The following is a 23,765-nucleotide window of genomic DNA, read 5'->3' as shown; positions in this document are numbered from 1 at the left end:
TTAGTAACGACATAATATCGTTACATTACGTTTAATGCAATAGGTCGACTAGGCAGTAATCATATTTTACTTCATAATTTCGTTTTATAAATTTCAGTGAGACTTCAGCCCTTTGGCTGGTATGGAAATATGTGACGTGGCGGCGAGTAAACGTTAGTATTGAGACGTCAAAACTATAAAACAGAAAAAAAAATGAAGAAATCCAGATATACCTCCACGCGCACGTTTATGTGCGATCAAACGCGGTGGTTGTACAATTCAATAATAGAATACAAGATAATAAAATGAAGGTATAAGTACACGGCGAAAAGACACGTGACCGTGGTCGCGGTCGGCGCGGCGGCGTTTAGCATTCTACGACATTCCGCAATACGCGGAGACCTCTCCATCACCCACGGCTTGTTAAAAACCATTGTAAAAGCAAAGCCGCGCGAATACTATTAAAAAACATAGATAAATAAAAGAAAAACAAAACGCAGTGAATAAAACAAATCGTGAAAAACATTGCTCCCGATTACAAAAAAAAAAAAAAAAATAATATATAAGAAAAAAAAATAAGAAATAAAACGAAAAGAAGTCGACACACTACACGTATAATACTATACCGTACAGCAGCAATATAGTATACCCGTTTGCGCTGCTCATGACAATATAATGTTTTGCGCGCACAAGTTCTTTATTACGCTCAGTCGCTACACACACACACACACACACACACACACACAAACACACGTCCACGTATATAACGTGCTATGCAAAACACGTCTTGTAAACAGCAAAACAACATAACTATTATCAACGCAATGCACAAACGGTCGCTGTGGCTCGTGACAGCCCGTGTTCAGTGGCCAACGACAACCGTCCGTCAAACGCCGTCGTTTCAAGTTCCGAGCATTTGTATTTATATATACGTATGCAAGTGTAAACCACGACGCGCACACCATATAGACTGTTTTTTCCTTCTCTTCTTCTCACTCACTCTCTCTCTCACTCTCTCTCTCTCAAACACACACACCTCTTTTTTTCTCGCTCTATGAAAACGTTTCTCCGCACCTTATCGCGTGTCACTAATTGTACATGTATTCACGCGATACTATTGCGTTACACGATCGGAAAAAGGCGCGATTTATGCAAACAATGATCCATAGCTGAGCTAATCGCTCGACTTTGGTAATTTTAATTATTTACTAAAAATCGCTATGATAAATATTAATGATAATAATATATTTATATATATATATATATATATATATATATACATATATATTAAAATATATAAAATATATATCTCATCTCTTTTTCATATATCTCTTATAAAAAAATATTTTATGAATAAATAATAAATTTATGCGCAAAATAAACTATTTACGGAATATATTTGGACAAATTAACAGAAAAACCCATATATTTCATAAAGTGTTCATAGTGTTGGTAATTATTTAATTAATTTAATTATATTTTATTTAGTAATAAAATCATTTGCTTATACCAATCGGGAGAAAACTAGAAAAAAAAAAATAAATAATTTGTTGGCCTATAAAATTAATATTATAGTTATTTTGATCGTATAAGCGTTATACTATAAGTTATAACATCAAGTAAAATATCGAGCTTAAAACGCAGATAAATAGAAACAGGGTTATAGGTAGTACTATATTTGAAATTTAATTTACTCATTGAATAATCATGACCGGAAAATGCCTGTAAAACCATTGGGTGCATTTTAATCGTAACGTAAAAAGGATAAGTCTTATTCTAAACGGTTTATGGTTTTCGCTCATTTTTTTCTTTTAAACAGTTAAAATTGGTTACTAACCTTACCGAAAAAAAAGAGCTCTTCTTCTGTCCAGTAAAGCATTTAAAGTCATAAAAAACACTACCCAAAATTGAAATATTTGAAACTTAATATTCAAACAAAGAATTTTTCCACGAAAAAAAAAAAAACCATTTAACAGTCTTTACATCTAAGCAACAAACGCTATACATTTATTGACTGCATACTATATTTATTAACCTCAGTAAAATTTTTACGCTATACAAATAAATATACCTAACAAATATAAAAGAACTTATCTTGTAAATATGATAATCAAATGTTTAATCAGATTTATTCGATTTTATTTGTAAGTGACGTTGAACGAAAAAAACAATTTGATTTTGAAAGACATATTTTTAAGTTACTGAATGTACGCTGAATTTATATAACTAGTAAAATTAAAAAGTTTATGAATTTGATTTTATGTAATCCTTTACATTTTTCACCCGTATTTTAAGGCATTGTATATGGAATTAATATAAACTTAATTCACTTAATTTAAGTCTATCAATTTTTAGTTATGATTGGTTTATACGATGAAATACAATTTATTTATAACTTTAAGTTAACGATTAATAATTTTTCTACTTTTTTGTTTGTGTAAAATGTTATATATTAGCATATGTTATTCTATTATTATAAAATAGGATTATTATTTTAAAAAATATCAACTACGAGTATATATATATATATATATTACTACTTAAAGTTTAATTAGATTTAAAAGTATATAAACTCCAACACTAATAATGCGAAAACCTCTTCTAGATAAAATATTTTCAGTATTACAGCTATAAGAGATTAATATTAGAAAAATATAAATATAGATCCAATAATTGACTTCACAATATTTTGTTTAATGATAGTTGATAAAGTAGACTATCCATCTACAATAATAACTAGAGATTTTAACTGCATCAAAGTGCACAAGTATAACTTACACTCCACATACACCGATAGAAAGTCAAGTGCCTTGTAGTGCATAATAATGACTGGTAATGAGGGGTGCCATTTGTTTATGTAATGCCCATATAAGTTCTCGCGTATTATTCACATATTTAATCCACCAAGTTATTATGAGGGGAAAAGTGGTGATTATTTTCCGAGCAAGAATTCAGATTTCAGATAATTTTTTATTTATTTTGTAGGTATACCCGGATTTAATATTAATACTACTTGCAAGCAAACACAAATGTCGAATTCATTCAAATAATCATTTGGGAAATCCGATAAACTTCCCTTTGGTAACAGCTGAACGTAAGAGAGTTTTCGTAATTTCAGTAAGAACAGAATATATGGACTTCAGAAGAAACGTCTCCACGCAGTAGGTAGTTCGTCGAATTTCGAATGTGATTATCAAAACAGTCGTTATAAACTGTTGACGTGTCCAGTTTGGAAGAGACAGACGACCGACAACGGTTTTTGTCTGTCATAATGCATAACGACCTGGAATATTAGCCACTTGTGTCGGTAAACACCGAGATTAGGGGAGAACTCAAGTCAGTTGCCTAGAAGTTTTGGTCGAAGAAAGGGGTAAATTGTGCCCGTGTAATAGTTTGCGTTCAAAAGTTGATGTAAACCTATAATAAAGTTTACCAGCGACACATGTGCTATTGATGAGGCACGTAATGTCACGCTTGTTAGCAGCCCCTCCGTCATTCACGTCACTATACCGGTTCACCCTTCGAAGAAACTTTTATAGAACATAAGATTATCAGTGAATTCGCCTATAATACGCATTTCCTTAGAAACTACAAAACATAAAACTCAATAATTACAACGTTTGGAAAAATAAACGAGATACTGATGAGATTAAAATGTTTTAAATATTTCATACTGAAATGCTGTTTCTTTTTATAATTATTATTATATAATTTTATTTTGAATTAATAATGTTAAATATAATTTAACATTGTATAAAAAGTAACATAATTTTGTGCGATAAAAACAAAATCGTTGTTTTTTTTTACAAATAAGAAAATTACGCCATGTGTGTTGCAATAACAGAGTCAATAGGTCACTTTTATATAAGTATAGGTCAATTTTTAGTGTACTGTAGATCCTGTATTATAAAATTACGTATGTGTGCGTTATACATTTAGTAAAATATTACTTATAACTAAAAGCAGTGCAGTTATTTTTATCTAGATCGATATACAAACATAATCCTCAACTCAATAAATAAATAATCCTTAGTAATCAATTATACATTTTTATACAATACACTAAAATTTAAAAGTGTATTAAACACTTTTAACAAATGATACTGCAATGTATTTGTATTTGTTTTTCAAACTAGTCAAACACCACTAATCATTTATATAATTGTAGAAAGACTGAATATTGTGTATAAATTATATAAGGTTACTTGTAATTTAAAAGTTCATAGATAGTATTGATATACAATGAAAATACTTTTTATCATGTGTTAGCATTTCTAATTACCAAATATTAAAAGCTCTCCTTTTTTAAAAAAAATTAAATAAATAAATAGTACCTCTACGATTAATTAATAATTATTTTTCTCTTGATTAAGTATTGTAGTAATAGTTTATAATTATTTAGTAATTTATGATTCGCGTTCAATATGCCAAAAATATAATACTATAATATTATTGTTATAAATAATATTACTTCGATAGCAATATAATGGAGATGCACAATGCATCACGTTTATCTTCGCGGACACAACGGGCGGATGGAACAATATTCATAAGCGTTTGAACTTACGTGGGTGAAAACTTCTTGTGGTATCGGACGGAAGAAAAGTGTTATATACTAAAAACAAGACGAGGGTGCACGTAGGTGTTTTGATACAGCTAATGTCGCGCAATGGTATAATTCAAATGTGCGTACCCGACGACTGACAGCGTTATGCTCGTGAATTATTATACGAACAAACCGTAAACAATATAATAATTATTATAAAATACATAAGGCGCACTTACTTCTAATCGTCCTGCCGTCCTCGGACACGGCTCCAGAGCTCGGCGTGTCCCTATCGGAGCACTCGTCCTTGTTGTTATGCTGGTGCATGGCCGCGGCCGCAGCGGCCACCACCGAAGATGGCGGTGACACGGACATATTGGCCGGCGAACAAGGACTTCTCCTGGGCGGATACGGGAACGATGGCGGCATCGGTTGCTGTTGCTGTTGGTGGTGCTGTTGCTGCTGCTGATGATGCTGTTGCTGCAAGCCAAGCGTTGGCTGTTGCTGATGTTGTTGTTGTTGTTGTTGTTGTTGTTGTTGTTGCTGCTGCTGTTGTTGCTGCGACTGTTGCGCGGCTCCTTCGGCATGCGACGCCGATTTGTCGTCCATCTTATAGCACTTCGACGGAGGCGCGAATGCGGACGCAAAACCCTTCATGCCGGCCGCGGCCACCGCAGCCGCGTGGTGAGGGTGGTGTGGACTCGACGAACCCAGAGGCTGGAACACACCAGCCTGTGAAAAGGATATCCGCGGGTCCAGCGCGGGGTGCAAGAACTGTGGCTGCAAGTGGTGCAAGAGGTGCGCGGGCAGAGCGGAATAGTTCTCCATGAACCGGAACCCGAAGTTGGTGCCCTGGAACGGTAGGTGTAGGTGCTTGAGGTCGTGCATCTGTCGGCACACATAAGCAACACACGTAACCGTGGTGTTAAAACAACGTGACTTAAGAATAACGTTAAAGATTTAAATGTCGAACGTGATGGCTATGTTACACGTACGCAACATAAGTTGGGGAATCATTGCGTTCGAACCGAATTCTAAACTTTAACAAAATCAATAGTTATTTATTTTATTTTTATCTACACAAGTGTTTAAAATAAATATTGAAACAATAAGTTCGGCGATCACATTTTCAGTTATTCATTCTACGATTAATATAGTAAAATAATATTAATAATAATGTTAATACAACAGTAATAATGGTAAAATTATTATTCTATTCGAATTTGCGAACTACAGCAACAAACCATTATTGATTCTCAATTTATATTCTACATATACATGCACTTTATAGAACTATTAACGAATATTATGATTTTTCAGACGCAATCGTTTACGATCATTATTGTAAAACTAGTTTTATCTTCATTTTTTATTTTTTTTAACGATATAAGTACATCTCTATTACTACTCGTTTAGAGTATCCGTATGAAATTTAATATTTTAGTTTAAGCTATACCTACATTTGTTATCTGTTGTCAATACTTACTATGGTAAATATCAGAGTTGCGAACACAGATTAAAGTATAGGGCAGACACCGCAAATATTTTTGTTGAATTCGAACTAGTTGTACATAAATATACAGTAAATAATTAATATTGGCCTACAGCTATCCTCAAACAATCAAAACGAATTATAGAAGTTGGTGAAACAAAGGTAGGTATATTATAAAAACCTAAGCCAGAATGTTGCAATTTTAATCGAATGTCGACATAAAAAGAACTAAACTGATGTCTTTGATGCGTTTTGACACGACGCGAAGCTTAACACTTACAAAATAAGTACATTAAGAAAACATACTATAGTTATAATATTATACAATTTAACAATATAATTATTTGAATAATACTTATACTAATAATACTAATATACTTATACTAATAGGTAGCATAATAATGAAATTTAATTTTTGTTATAACTATCATTTTCAATGTACCTAGCAATTTAATAAAGTAAACGATGTGTCTGATAACACACTTCATTGGTATAAAATATCATTTTATATCTCAAATACCATATTTATTTGCACATTGGCAGCAACATGTTTTCGTAAAATATTTTTATTTTTTTTCACTAATACTCTAATATATCTAATACTTAACTGTACATAATACTCCAAAGTTAAAAAAACTAATTATTATTTTAATGATTATTTTAACAATAAATTTGTCAATAAAATATCATCTATATTATAAAATATAGAATTGTGATGATAGAACGTTTTATAAAATTTACATGGGTACCTAAATATATTTACCTGTAGTGGTTATCCTATAATAAAATTTTGTTTTATAATCTTTACTGACTGTTTTTAAATGTAAAATTTACTAATATTTTAATTTTAAAATTTCTGAAATAAATAATCACTATCGAGGATACATAAATCATTAATTGCCAATTTACGAACTATTTGTTATACATTTTTATTTGATTTTTAAGTGAGAAGGTTTTCAAGGTACATCATACAGCCAGATGTAAGTCGAATGAGTGCAAATTTTAAACATGACGGATGATTGAGTTGAAGAAAGAATACTCACAAGGAGTCTCAGAAGTTTGATGCACTTAGCATCAAATGTGTTGTTGGTGCCTATATTCTCTATAATGTTTATTTAGTACTACACGTAAATCATATAATAATTCACGTGATTATTATACACACACATTGAAAACAGCAATTTAATTCGAGATTGAAGGCTATATGAAAATTATGATTTAATATAAACTTTAAAAAACTTAATATAATGCTTAATGTTTTTGATGGTGCACAATATCTCTACTTACTATTTCAATGATTAATCAACTATGAGATATTAAGCTTACATACAAAATAAATATATATATAGTTTACATATATATAATTAGTAAGCGATTTTGAATTTAATTTTAAATATTGGAATTCTATGAATAATTTAACTTTATAGTTAAAATTGTTAGCGATGTTGTTAGTGATAAATACCCAAAACAACAATTTGAATTTTAACTACATCCAAGCTTGTGAGGTAAATTAATATAGATGTAACTAAACATTTTATAATTATTATAATTCAGAAAACAAACTCATCAAGAGAAATATAAAATAAACAAAAATTACATTTATAATTTTCGTTGTATTTTATTTGAATTATACCTAATTTATACGTTTACTTACTTTGATTAAATGTACAATTATAGTTTTTGTGTGTCTAAAAGTTTTACCAGTCTTGAAAATGTTCACACAAAAAACCAATCGTCTATACAATATTTATTATTACTTAAATAAATTTATAAATTAAAAAAAAATTAAAAAATTGATCTAAGAATTAATAACTGTATTAAAATGATTTATTTTTTACCTTTTTAAAACTGAAAATACAATATTACATGGTAATGCGGTTACATACTTACAATACTATAAACTATTCCCAAATATTATTTGCGATACTTCAAATACTTATGTTACATAATTAAAATAGTGTAAATTGGTTCAATTATCATTAATAAAATATCTAGAGTCACGCCACAAATTAAATATTATAATATTTAATATTCGTTGGCTGTAGTCATTATTATCAACCATCCATATGCGTTCGAAGATTGATTTCACTTTTTCAGGCAATAAATAATTTATGCTGATGTGCATTGTAATAATTTTAACATAACTTCAGCTGATTGCTGAAGTATTTATTGATCTCTCTGAACATTTTATACTTTCATTATATCATAATTTATGTTATTTTATAACAAGTTTTCGTGTAGTGACCATCACAGCTACAAACCCATTAATATCCAGTACATAACATACGCAATGTTATATGTTTTATTAATCAGATACAAATCATGATGATCTTAAATGATAAAGATAAATTTTATTATCATACGATTTATCATCGATACTAACTCAACCTTATCAAACCTATGAAGGTTTTATCATTCGCCATTAATTTGTAACGTGAATTGTGCGTACCCGAAACGAAATTGCAATTAAAGCCGAAAACAATATTATCTCGCGCTGCAAGTTTAAAAAGAAAATACACTGCTCATTACGACAGTAATATAAAATACAATTACCTTGGTGACACTGTAATTACGGTAAAGAGTGAGTACATAATGATAATAATATATTGGACGCTATCATGTTATATTAGTTATACCATTGATATAATAATATATAAAATCCCCATTTGACTGTTTATGAAGAAACTTAAAATATTAAAGTGATGAACATTCTCCGATAAAAAAAGTATTTATCTGTTATCGAAAAAAAGGAAAATTGTATAAGTTATTGTTGTCAGAAATAAACGATTAGTACTATTGTTACAAAAATCTATTTCAGTGGTGGAATTTTCAAAACAACCAATTTATATTATTTTTTTTTATATATATATATATAATTTAGATTAACTACATGATAAATTTGTTGTACTTGCGATAGTATTATAAATATAAGAACACCGCGTTGTTAAAATTCAATTTTTTTTGTATACCATTTAGTATTTTATATAGCTACACAATAATTGTTTAAAGTTTGACAATTATCATTGACTAACAAATGAATTAAACTGTTTGAAAATTTTTATGCCAATATTTAAATACATTTCGATAAAAACGAAAAACATTTTTTCCAAATCTAAAGCTGATTAGATTTTCGCGGAACCATAGATATAAAATAGGTAATTTCTACTCATTGTTAGTCTTAAGATGAAAACGAATGACGGATGATTTCATATGCATATTAAATATCTCCCGAAAAAAAGCTGTTTCCTCCGTGCCGGTGCACCTCTTGAATGCAGTCACAGCGACGTCTACCGGCAGCAACCACCAGATGACCGTTACCTATTTTGATATGGGGCCCAGGTCACTGCAAAAACCAATGGGTACACCAAACGACGACGTGCACGACACGTTCGAATTACACGAACGCCGCATACCTGGGGCACGTGGTACTAACACGTAAATCGTTCCGATACAGAGTACGATTGCGTCCTCCGGAGCATGGGCGTACTCAAGGGAGGGAGAGGGTTAATGGGGTTCAACACCCCCTCTCTGTTGGCGTATTATTATTTTTATTATTTTTTTTTGCAATAAATTCGTGATGTATTTGTAAGTTATGTCAATGAAATGTCATTGTCTCATCGTATAATAATAATATAAATGCAATAATATACAATATAAATATATTTGTTGCGCCACAAAATAAAATTATTATTGATAAGTGATGGCGATAACTTTTTGATTTTTTGACGGATCACTTCCTCTCCCCTTTGAAGATTCCTGAGAACGCCACTGCCTCGGAAGGACCACGTCGGCACGTCCGGCTATGCGATCGCGTGATGGGTGGCGGGGTCGTGTCACGCGCAGTAGTGGACAAGATTGATTGCCGCGTTCGCGGATATCATCACGCGGAATGACGACGGTGGTGGTGGCGAGAGAAGAACGAGAGAGATGGTGTGCCGGCGATAACGGCGCGGCGAAAGTGAACGCGCGGAGTTACCGGAAAGATTTACGCGGATCGCGGACGAGATAAAAACGCCGCAACCAAATGGCCGCGCGCGTACAGAAACCGAATACTATTTGTATGGAAATAACGCGAGAATATTTACCGTTTACCGTTTACGGCACACGAGATGTATTGTGCGTGCAGCCCGCGCGTACGCGGGATAACAGAAGCGGCTTTGATTCTTTGCTCAGCGCAGAGGGGGGAATACAATTTGGTATAAGCATATACCCTTAACTGGTAGTGTCGGGTCATTGCCGTTTTGTTTTCCACACTTCTTCTTTAGATCTTGCTTTTTTTCAACGTAAAAAACCGTGTCATTAGATGGGAAATGATAATTTGAATAGTTGGAATATAATTAGAAAAAATAAAAGTTTGAAAATTATTAATGAGTTAAAATATGATGATTCCAATACTTACGTATTGCATAAGGACGCCAGTTAAGGGATATATGTATACGTGTAAAATCGCTCATTTCTATGCTCCTGTGTATCATTTGTACACTTTTTCTTACACCCAAACTTTATAAATATATTTAAATATTACAAGTGCGTATACAAAGAAGGGGAGGATTTCAACCTTCATCAAAATTCAGGAAAATTATTAAATATGTTTTTAAAGAGTAAACGTGGTATATAGTATAAAATTGATTATAAACTAGGTACCAAGTATTAGCCGAGTAAAAAGTTCAACATTACGCCGAGAATCAGATAAGGGCTGGGTAAAAATTCTTTGTTACGCCAGTAACTGAGTAAGAGTTGAGTCTTAATTATTACATCGAGTACTTAGCTATTTCGAGAACCCGAAACACCTCTAATTTATAATAATTAAAAAAAAATTATAGGAACTACATTGCGTTTCCTCATTATCGTCGGATTGAATGCATATTATTTTATTGTATTGATCGAATAAAAAAAAAAATTAAAGTTAACCATACATTTCAAATTATAAACGAGCAATAAGCGAAGAACGACAGCAAAAGTGATAACAAGTGCGTCGCGCGATCAAATTAACTATGATGGTCGATAGGGAATAATGGGTTTTGATTTTCGATTGTTATAATATAATTTATTAATAAATACGGGATTTATTTTTGAAATTCACAAAACAAATGGTGTTATGCACTTATTCACAATAATAACCAGCTATAGAAAATAGTTTCTTAATCCTAAATATACCAAAATAAAATATAATTCATAACTTAGGATTTTTCCTGTTATATTAATAAGTGTGCATATTTGTATGACAAATTATCAGCCAGTTGGTGAGTAGGGGGTCGAGTAAAAATGTATAAATCAGCCGAATACCGGGTATTGGCCTAGTCATTTATTTCATCGAGTCTCGACTATCAAATGATTGCCGGGTATTCGGAACATCTCTAGTATTTTAGACTATAAAAGTATGAAAAAGTACAACCTCTCCAAAATATTTGTATGTGTACGCACCTAGTAAAATATTATATAACATATATAAGCACCTAAAATGTAATTTATGAGGTGTCATATAAAATGTATAAATTATTACAGTAAAAATGGAAATAATACAGTTGATTTTTCTAAATTAAACACCAAAGTTCTGTAAAAATAAAAGACGATATATTCATTAAGAAGTAGGTATACTACTAGGTAAATATGTTCATTTAATACTGTTTTAACATGTAAAAATAATGCATAGGAATAAATGATTATTTTATAGCGAATTACCTAATTATCATTAAAGTAAATTTAAAATTATTTCTAATAAGTCAAAAAAGGCCTAGGGGGTGTATGACTCTATGCCCCCACCCCCCAAACGGCGCTAATTCCGGAAAATGTTCTCGCGGATTAGCACACGACCTCTCAGGGTTTCATCCAGATAATTCGGTTTTACAAATTAATCTACGGGCTACGGATTCAGTGAATTATTCTCCGGGTTATCGTAAAATTAATTCTATTTATAAAATTATTTATAGACAGTCGATAAGTACGAGAACAAAGATTATCATCACAAAAAGTATAGGTAAAATACGATTTATTGGCTTGTCGTTATACATTAAGCCGGGCTCGCACGACTGGCGTATTTGACAAGTACGCCAATAATAATACACTTCGCAAGTGCACAAGTCATACACAAATAAAGTGTTTCCACGACTGGCATCCTTGACGAATATATCAGCATTGATACATTGTACAAATAGGCAAATTACTATAATCCACGACTGGTCAAGTTAGACAAACATTAGCGGTAGGGTTGCATTTTCAAATATTTTTTGTTCTACTTCAACTGTGAATTTTGTAATTTATTTAGTGTGATCGCAACTGTTCTATACTCCTGTGGTCAACGTTAATTAATATTTAAATTTACCTAGAATTTAAAATATTTTACTTAAATAATCATAATGAGTGATGAAGATAAAGTTTTAGCTTGTGCATCTCATATAATATTGGGTAATGAATATTTAAAATACAAACAATTTATAAAAAAATGTCAGAAAAAGAAAGTGGTGGATGACACAATTAAACAGAGCATTGCTTATCTAAATATGGGTATCCCACGACTGGTATACTCGTCAACTACACAAATATTTGTTAACATGTTCGAGAATGATCAGGACACTCTCACAAGTGACGAATAATTGTACAAGTGTGCTGTTCCCACACTATGGTAAGTGACGAATATTTGCCAAGTACACCAGTCATGGGAGCCTGGCTTTAAATTAAACTACTAAATACTGATAACAATATTATAAGATTACAAACTACAGTTCATGAAAATTATTTTTCAATTGCTATTGATTCGTCTAATAAGGGTTCTTAAAAAATATCCCCTATTGTTGATCAGTATTTTCACATTAAAAAAGGAATCCAAAATAAACTGATGGATTTTTATGAAGATCCAGATGAGACATCGTTAAAAATTTTCGAAAATATTGAAAAATGTATGCGGCGATTAAATTTAAATCCTGAGTTATTATCTGGATTTTCTGTAAACAATGCATAAATTAATTACGGCATTCGTAATTCGGTCTACCGAAAACTTCTTGAAAAACATCCTCAATTTAAAATAATAAAAACAATAGTTGTCACGTAATTTAGAACTCTCTATGAAAAAAATTAACATATGATGTGGAAAATTTAGTGTTGAAATTTTATGCTGAATTTTCAAACAGTGCTAAACGCGTAAAATAACTAAAATTTTTTTGAAGAAATTCAAGTTGTATATAGAAAAGTTCTCCTACATGAACCAACTAGATGGTTCAGTTTATTTAAAGCTGTTGATAAACTGATAATGTCTTGGCCTTCTGTTTCATCTTATTTTAAATACCGAGGAGAAGATGCGTGTCATGCATGTTATATGGGAGTTCGTGAAAAATATTGACAAGACAGAAATTTCTGATTTGTCATGTAAAGTATGTTTATCAGAATACTTTTTGTACTTTATTTACCACTACATAAGTATAATAAATGAGGCAATATTATTACACGAAAAAAATTCCGTAACTTCTGTTGACTTACTAGTAGTAATACTAGGTCTAAAAGATAAAATTGAGAATCGCATGAATAATTCATTTTTTGGTGCAGAAGTCATGAAAATTATTTCAGCACTTCGACCAAATGAGCAAGCAATGTTCAAAAAAAAAAAAAAAACTAATAAAGTTTACAAAAAAACTATTGATTATTTTAAAAAATATTACGATTTCAACAATTCAAATTTTTAGATTTTTTCAAACTTTAATTTAAAAAATAAAATAATTGAGTATAACGATGCAATAAAATCTGTGAACCTATTAGGTTTAAATAATATTGAAGAAGACCGACGAAATAAAACCAGAGAGTGTGGGTTGAGCTTTCAAAAATTAATGTATCTTAAGATTTAATGTGGGTAGAACTGCTCAAAAAATATGATTTCACTGAACTTCCGAAAATTGTTGAAAAAACATTTTCAATACCTATAAGTAACGCTTTTGTAAAACGTGGTCTGATGAAAGAAATCGTCTATAAGTGGAAATGGTGAAATCAGAATTATATGTCAAATTTAATTATAAAATGAACCCTCAAGAATTTTTGCAATTTTTGAAAAATACTGAACAAGAAAAATTATTGAACTGTGCAACGAAAAATGTAATTTACGATTTCAAACTAAAATAAACATATTTTGTACTTTTCAATATCAAATAAAATATGTGATTAAATTAAGATTGAATTAACATTAAAAAAATCAAATTGTTTTACATTTTATCAATTATATTTTAATTTATATCAGCTATATGCATATTTCTGTTTTTGCTTATCAGCCTATCTCGTATCCGGGTCTACCATCTTTCAAAGTGGCAACCCTAGCTGCTACATCGGTTCTCGCCACCTGACGGCTTCGATAGCGGCGTAAACGCGCGAATGTAATTTACGAAATGGTCTTATGGATCAAGCCGTAATCTTTCATCGCGGTGTGCACCGAAATCATCGTTTCGTACAGATTGAAATCGTTTTTGGAAACGGGATCCCACCAACAAACCCCGTCCGGTTCGCAATGTAGTCACTCGTCAGCATCAATAGATTACTAATAACATTGTATTTTACTATACATTATGATACATTATATCACATTACATCGTACTCCGTTGCAGGCTCGTAGCCGCCAGAGGGAGGAACTTGAGTGGGTCAAACTTTCCTTAAATTTAATCTGGCCCAGAACCGTTACCCAAATATTCATATAGAATTTTTTTTTTTTAACCAAGTATCAAAAACATAGCATGTTCATAGCTTATACACAATTCATAAATTTGTTGTGATAACTATTCGATAATACAATTCATCGTAATTTTTATTATTATATATATAACTTATATATTTTAGATATATTATTATTATCATATTGCATTTCATATTCGTGGAAAATAAAAATATTAAAATTATATTAAATGGGAACTAGTGTCAAATAGTGAATGCCCTCTAAAAGCTCTACAAGTTTCTCAAAGAAAACAAATTATGAAAAATGATACAAGGCCCCAACATTTTTGCCACCCCTCTCCTTAATATAATTTTTTTGGTTTCGTGCCTGCTCCGTTGTGTGGTCGTACCATAATAATCCTTCATTCAACACTTCAAGATTATTTTATCAACACCATTCATTTTTTAAATACTGCTTTTGTATTACACACGCTAATCTATATCAATTTCTCGATAAATATACGTTAGTGTAGTCTTAAAGTCCACTCATCATTGCTTACTACTTTTGTAAGATCAAGTTTACTACTACTATTCCTACGCTGTTTATTCACTAAATATTTTTTTATTACAGACATTACTTAATAATTAAAACAAACAAAAATTCTTACGTGTTCATAAAAAATAAGTTGTAACATTCAAAAGTAAAAAACAGTATAATTTTCTTTTAGTTTAGTTTATCTAATCATGGGACAATTTTAATTCTAGTGCTTTTTTTTTTTTTTTTTAATGAGTTGAACAACATACTTAAGCAGTTCTTAACAATATAATATCAGATTTTTCTCTAAGAAGTCTTTTTATATTTACGACAAAAAATGTAATTAAAATTTTAATGTAGTAATAAAAAAATATAATATTAATCAAACAGACGATTACTTGAAACTTAATATACCGATAAATTAATTTACTTTTGATGACAAATGTATTTATAAATTTCTTTCTCGTATTGCAACGTTGATTTAATTAATAACATAATAATATTTATTGTTGATTATAGTTTTAATTTTTCACGCATAAATCTACAAACTACTAATTTATTAATGATTTATTTAATATTACATTACATGTGTTATACTTGTTATAAAAGAAAAAAAAAATATATATATATATATATACAACTTAAATTGTTTCTTGTTTCTTAAGCTATTTAATTTTGTATTATATTTCTAAATCTATTTATTTTTTTTAAATGTGGTATTATAAAAAGTTCTAAAAATAAAACGTCGGTCTGATAAATCATGAATTCTACCATTGAAATTAAAATATTATACAAAAACTTTAGACTTCATGATAAATCAGAATAAACCAAACTATTTAATAGAGATTACTAATAAGTTTGACATAAACATTTTAACACACAAATTATAAAATTAAATTAATACGGATATTAATGGCACATTGTGTTTATATGTACGTACTGTAATTATGTCATTAAATAAAATGTGTTTTATGGTACTCAAACACGAAATCTAACTGGTGAATGGTTATCAATATATTACACAATTTTAAAATTTATTATGAACTCGACAAGTTCTTAAATACTTAATTTGAAGTGGTGCTGCAAACATATTCCTATTTGCTAAGCTCCAAAGTATAGATAAACAGTATTATGTGCATTATTATAATGTTGTAATTTAGTTATATTATAAATAATATTTTTTGAAGACTATTCACGTTTCAGAGTTGTCATACATTAATTAACAGTAAAAATTGTATAGTATTTACCTGACTAAATGGTCTGTGTAATCTAATATCTGGTAAGTTTGTAGGTGTTGGAAAGTTTATCAAGGATGATGATGGGCTTGGACTCTGCGAGTATGGCGAATGTTCCATCTGAAAACAAAACTGAATTAAAAATAGTTGCTTACTACAACGAAAATAAAAGTTAATTTCAGACAAATTAAATAAAAGGTATTAATTCTTTAATAAATTAATAATATTAAGTGCATTCTTGATATAAGTTTAAATAATACATATTATATATAATTTATACATTTATATAAACTTAAATATAATATTTGTTGCTAATATAAACTATGTTTTTTGTTTTTAGAATAGACAGTTTTTCAATAGGTATCTTTTTTAAATTGAACAAAATTATTTGAATCAAAATGAAAACATTTATCAAATTAAAATTTTTATGGTTTAAAACTTGATTGGGGGAAATCAATGTGTGTATAACAAAGTAACGATGATTCTCAAGTAAATAAACAATTTTGTTTTAGGAAAACGTATCTTAAAAAATATGGACTTATGTTGTAATAAACACATATATAAATTGAAGAAAGTAATGAAGTATTTTTTTCAAAATCAATTTAAAAACTAACTCTAAAAAATCTGTCGAATTCGTAGTATCACTTTATGTTTATTTTTGCTGCATCATTATAATTACTATTGCGGTCGTTAGTTGTGTTATACAACATGGGTGGCCATCAGGTCGAACGCGACATGATTTCGAATCGATCATGACTCTATTTTTTTTTTTTCAATTTTTCGGAAAAAAATTTAAATTTCTATATTTTTATTCAACCTACGAAAATAAAAATTAGATTAATACGATAATAACAATTAATTAAAACAATATATAGTAATAATTAACTATGAAAATCGAAATTATATACTAAAATTGAGTAGCTATGTAGGTACGTAATCTAATGGATATTCCGCATTAAATAATGGTATTTTTATTATATATTTATCGCGTTTCTATAAATTGATAAAAAATATTCAAAATACGAGTTACGTAAAATTATAAAATAAAAGTTATTATTACTTATTAATATTTTAAATAGAAGATATAAAAAAGCGTATCATGCAACAAACATGTATATAAATTATATTTTTGCTCAGTGTCAATGTTTTTTTTTTTTGTGTCGATTGTGACAACCTAGAAAAACTCACAAGCAGCACCGAAACTAGACCACTCAAGGCCCGTATGTGAATCATAACCATGACGATCCTAATCATCGAACTTTGTTGAGTATTTGACGTTTTGAGGCCCCATAATAAATAGAGACATGGCCGTTTTCGACCAAAAACGTACCATTCCCTTTTCGGCCGATTCACTTTTCGACCAAATTTAAAATAGGCCAATTCATTTTTCGACCAAAACAAAAATTTGTATAAACAATTTAAAATAATAAAATAATTATGTACAATTTTTGTCAATAATTATTAAAATATTAATATAAAAGATAACGATATTTTGTATCTAGTTTTGATCTCTTATCGTAATGAGAATTGTTTGCATTTTTATTTTGAAAAATGTTAGGACTTCGCTCGTTACGCCTGCTGGGTCCACTCATCAACTCAAGTGCCACTGCGTAGCACTTTTCGGAAGGATGGGGCTTTGCACCAAGGGGAATTATAGTCTAAGCCTAACCTAGTTTTTGTACAAACCTTGATATTGTTGCAAATGGAATTATGCTCTGTATGTGAACTTAAAACCCCTGCTATGTGAGCTAAACCCTGAATCACCATTAATATATTATAGTAGTTCCCACCATAATCAAACATTGTATATCATTATTTTATTATTTTAAATTTATTATATAAATTTTTGTTTTGGTCAAAAAAGGTAATGGCCTATTTTAAATTTGGTCGAAGACGGACTCGCCCATAAATAGTTCGAGACCCGGGGCCCATATGCATTGCACCCTCCGCACACTTTGTTTTTACGGCACTGCTCATAAGTGTTTAAAATTTGACCACCTCTGTTATACATTAACAATTACGGTATGTTATTATCTCGTATTCCATCATAGATTTGTATTAATAATTCGTCATTTACCGCTCAAATATTGATCTTAAAACCATTCATTTTTTTAAAGACTATTTATCTTGCACGGCAGTCGCTAATCTATAACGTTTTTAATAAATGTATATTTATTTCCTAAAATTCCACTCATCGTTTAGTGTTTACTACTTTTAAAAAGTGTATTACCACACTAATAATTAATTTAATAATTCCTCATTGTAAACATTACTTTAAACAAACAAAAATTCTAAAACGTTCAAAACAAACTTAACTGATGACGACAGTAATTCATTATGTAAATACAATTTTTGGTTGGAAGATTTCTTGTTTCTATATTTTGTTTACTCCGTAGATTTTTAGTTAAAAAATTATATTTTTCGTATAAACTGGTATTATAAATAAATCATATTTTTTAATTAATTTATTGAAATTAAGTGTTCGTATTTAAACATTTTGATATCATGAGAAAACTAAATCAATTCATACGATTATGAATGGTTCAAACACATATATTACAATAACTATACAATACTATACTGTTTGGTGTTTGCACTTTCAGACAGATAAGACTGACCGCCGATGCAATGACGATAACATCCGAGGCAATATGAGTTATTATAATTATTTTTATATTACGTATTCATTTACCTTATAAACAATCATACATCAGGAAATCTTACAACATTGGTCGAGTCCTGTAAAATTACTAAGAATCTAAAATATAAAATAACTTTTGTAGTATAGACATGTCAATAGTATAAAGAGCAGTGGCGTATTTGAGGGGGGAGAACAATGAGGGCAATCGCCAACTCCCGAAAATTTTTAGACAAAGACAATTTTTAAAAGTAATGGATATTTTAGTAAGAAACAAAATTTATGATTTATTTTATAGTATTACTACATTTGAAAACGTTTAAAATTTTACACTAATTTAAATAACGCAAAATGCTAAATTTTTCATAACGTTTTAATTGTCAATAATGGTAAACAGAAAATTTTTTAAAGTTTAAATTTGTATAACATTTAAACGCTTAAATTGAATAACGTTTAAATTATTTATAGCGTTTTTTGTTTATAACGTTTATATGTCCCATAGCGATAAATAATATACCCATATTATTTTGATTGAAGACCCAGTCCATACTTAGTGAAAAATTAGATAAAACACAAGCGAAACTTTCAAAAAACAGATAAGTGTTAAAAAAGAACGACACAAAAGACCATTCTAAGTGGATCCGGCATTAGATAAAAAAAAAAAAAAAAAAAAAACCATAAATATTAAGGATTCACCTGATACAAATATTAACAAAAATTTTACTTGTAAATTTTGAGCCTGAATTAAAAAAAAAATTTGAGTCGCCGCCCCCCCCTAGAAGTAAGTCTGAATATACCTCTGATAAAGAGGATTAAAAAATCTTAAATACTTTCAGTAGTACTACATTTTGCTATATTTATGCTTGGCATAGTTAAATGTACACAATAGTACATAGGGATAAGCATATTAATACTACATAGATGGGTGGTAGTTAAATCTTATTTTATGGTTTCATTGTCTCGTAAATATTTCATGTATACTTTTTTGCAGTGCTCTAATTTCAAAAATGGAAGTGTGATGCGTGATGGTGACGTTTCTCAAGATGTATAAATATTTCAGGGTCATTATTTCAGAATCACATGACATTTTTGTTGATAGCATACCATTTAGAGTCGACAAGAACTCTAAGTTAAAAAATAAAAACAAGAAAATACAATATAAGAAAAAACTAAAATCAGTCAATTCCCAATTAAAAATAAAATGTACACATGCATTTATAATTTTTTTTCTTCTATATTACATTATTAATAAAATCTAAGTAGATTATTTTCTAAGAACAAACTTAAAGGACCATAAAAGGAATAAAAATAATTTATCAATCATTATTTCCGTACAGATACTTGATGCTAAAATATTTAATACAAATTTTCACGACAATAGTATAATGCCTACAAGTTTTCTGTCAAAATATACATAAACTCTTGTAGGATTAAAAAAATTCCCACATGAAACTATGATAATTCTCACATGGTGATGAAATAAGAAATATATATATATATTATGCTACACAGAGATCGATAGAGATATCTTAAATTTATGGAAATTCGTTTGTTTTCTAAAATCAAATGCTTTACTTTTCGTATTATAAAAAATAATCTATGCTATTAGGAAAATAATACTTTTAAGAAAACTGGCTTTATTTCATGATTATTATAAATATACAATGTATCACTAATAAACACACATAAAATAAGTATTTGTTTTTTTTTTTGTTTTTTAATTTGGCATTTTACGTGTTAGAAAATATTTTAAATTTTGAATATGTAAAATAGTAAATAAGTGTAGGTACGTATATAGTACGTACATTAAGACTAAAGAGAACATCAATGAAAAGCTCAGTATTCCATAAAAATACATTTTAATAAATAAAGCACAATATAAATTGTTTAAAAGCAGTACTACCAGTGGCGTATACAGAAAATATTTTCTGGAGGGGCTACTATGGACAGAGTTAAATTACCACTGCTATCTAAGAATCACTAACAAGACACAGTTGGTAAATTTTATTTACAGAATGTCCCAAAACGATTTGACGTTGGACGCAAATTCTAAATAAGCATAAATCACAAATCTAACATAAGTTTAAAATAATTTTTAAGCTTTTGAAAACATTTTGGGGGGGGCTGTAGCTCACTAGGCTCTCCTCCCCTATATACGCCAATGATTACTACCGTATTTGTTTTAAATATAAGTCAATTATAAATGTTTTATTGTAAGCCACTGTAATAAAAACAGAATAAATTAATGGATTACAAACTACTAATCTAACCTATAGGTAAATAAACTATAGGTAACATATAAGTATACTTTTCAACAAAATATTTATATTTTTATGAATTTAAACGTTACCGGATTAAAGTGAAATTATAAGTAAGAACAACAGCAGCATTAGAAGAAGCATAAAGAAGCAAAAACTGTATAGTAAAATAATATATAAATAAATAATTTAAACATAGAAATTAGTAAATAAATAAATGCTTAACTTGGAGTTACAATATTTGTGATTTACATTCGATTTCGAATTAAAAATGTATCATCAAGTATGAACAAAGTCAATAAAATCACAACTCAAATGTATCATACCGTACATTACAAATATAATAAGGTTAAGCATTTATTTATTTATTTATTCATTTTACAAGTATAAACCATTTACTAATTGTATTTTATTTTTATTATTATAATAATAAAATAATATTATATAATATAACTATAAGTGTAAATAATATTACTTACATTTACAATAGATTCCATTTGTACTATACAATTGTGTTTGTTTAAATCTAACACATTGGGATATAATTAAAATATAGTATTCATGAATTTAATTTTGAGAAAAATGACAACTGATTCTGTAACTTTTTTAATGTTAACAATCCTGATGGTCATAATACATAGAAATGTTGTATTTTAATTAAATATTCTGTACTTATTAATTCATATAACAAAAATACTTTTCTAATTTTAGTAGTAGATATTAATAGTTGACGGTTTTTTTTTTAAATTTTGACATTTACATATTTATCGGCTTAAATTTTTTTTGGATTAAACTAGATTTTCATACAACCGTTATTGTTTTATTTGACGTTTTAAATCTATTTTATTTAATATAATAAGTTTTAACACAGAATTAATAAAAAAGGAAAATTTTTCATGATAAATATTTCAGAACAATTCAGTTCATATTGTAGATTTTATGAAAAAATATGAGTATAAAAATGAATACTGCCGACCAAAATAGCAAAGAGCAAAAGCAAAGAAAAACGAAATGTATAAATCACATTTTAATATTCTTTAGTGTTAAAAGTATGGAGCGCAATATTTGAAAGAAATTAAATGATTTGAGAAACTAATACACATATTAATACACATACATCTGTAGAGTTTATTAAGTTTTTAATAATAATTATATTCAAGTATAAATAGACGGTATAATATTTTTGCAATCGGAAACTTTTTGTTATTTTAGTTAAACTTATCAAATTCAAATTTTAAGATATAATTTGCCAAATTAAATTCTAAAAATAAGTAAATAGTAATTAATATAAATAATCTGTTACATTTTAATAGTTACTTCTATTTTTTTCTTAGCCAAGACTGAATTCAATATCAATGTTTGATTCAATGTAGATACATTTGTTTGATTTACCAAGACAAAATAATTTATAAGTCAAACAAATTATATAATTTCACAATAAATTGATCGAATTTTCCCAGTAAAACATTTCCATACAAACCTTATACGGACTATAATATAAACTATTCTAATTATTCATAACTAATAACATATACTATGCTATTAAATTTTTTGTGGAGTTTGCTGTACATTTAAGTTTAAATTAATTTACCATGATGCAAAAACTAAACAACATTTTAACAGGAATCTTAACGCTTACATTCTATAAAACTGCACGTCTAGACGTCGAGACCACGGTTTCATTCAAAAATGTATCTCCCGACAACAAACGAAGCTCTTTGCAGTTATAATTTAACAATCGTGTATTGATGACCGACGTTTCGAATGTATACTCTTAAACGACGTATTTATAGGAATTTTAAAATATTGAAATCTTTATTTTTTTTTCAACTAACTTATGTACAAATGTCCAATACTTATTTTTATTTTACCTTGGCACGTGAACTGTTACGTTGAAACGGCGAAGGCGGTGAAGGCGACGTGGGTGGCGATAACGGCTGCAGCGTGTCGCCGTTTCGGGATTTTCCCGTAGGGAAACCGCGACGATCGGGGGGGGAGGAACGAAAAATGAAAAAAAAAAAAAAACCCGTACTCTTCGACGAGAAGTCGGGTAGAGAATATCCGATACGTGTGCGGCGGCGCTAATCGACTACGTGTAACAGTACTGTTTTAAACGTTTGTGTTTTATAATATTTTTCCGGCAGCAGTCTCTCTCTCGGACGAAATCGCCTAGACGGTAAAACGCGGCGACTTGTTCGCACGTGCGATCGTTACCATAATAATACCGCGGTCGTAGCTGTCATGCGAACGCGTGGTCACGTGCGGGGAACACGGAACGGATGTGCGGTTGCACCGGGCACGGATATCAGACGCGTACTGAGCACAGCCGGCGGCGGTAACTTGTGCCGCGGCGGCGGCGGCGGCGGCGTCGGTGGTGGTCGTCGGTCGCGTTATCACGAAACTGGCGCGCGCGGAGAGACGACGAGCAGCAACGGCGGCACCGGCGGTAGTACCAGT

At 29.7% G+C, this 23,765-nt stretch overlaps 1 protein-coding gene across 1 annotated transcript in view; it reads right to left on the bottom strand.

Annotated features, from left to right (window-relative positions):
• The window catches only part of LOC112688645 (protein Teyrha-meyrha), a 128,098-nt gene extending 104,347 nt beyond the window's left edge, over positions 1 to 23,751 (bottom strand). The window contains exons 1-3 of the mRNA XM_025561943.1: positions 23,180 to 23,751; positions 16,425 to 16,532; positions 4,765 to 5,413 (exon numbers count right to left, since the gene is read on the bottom strand). Of these exons, the coding sequence (XP_025417728.1) occupies positions 4,765 to 5,413; positions 16,425 to 16,532 (757 nt within the window). The 5' untranslated portion in view covers positions 23,180 to 23,751. The remainder of the gene's footprint in view (positions 1 to 4,764; positions 5,414 to 16,424; positions 16,533 to 23,179) is intronic.
• Between the last annotated feature and the right edge of the window lie 14 nt (positions 23,752 to 23,765).

Source organism: Sipha flava, unplaced genomic scaffold (genome assembly GCF_003268045.1).
Source record: "Sipha flava isolate LNK unplaced genomic scaffold, YSA_version1 3_pilon_pilon, whole genome shotgun sequence".
In the NCBI taxonomy this organism is placed as follows: Eukaryota; Metazoa; Arthropoda; class Insecta; order Hemiptera; family Aphididae; genus Sipha; species Sipha flava.
Note: the sequence above shows the minus strand (reverse complement) of the source record. Positions and strands in the feature narration are given on the sequence as shown.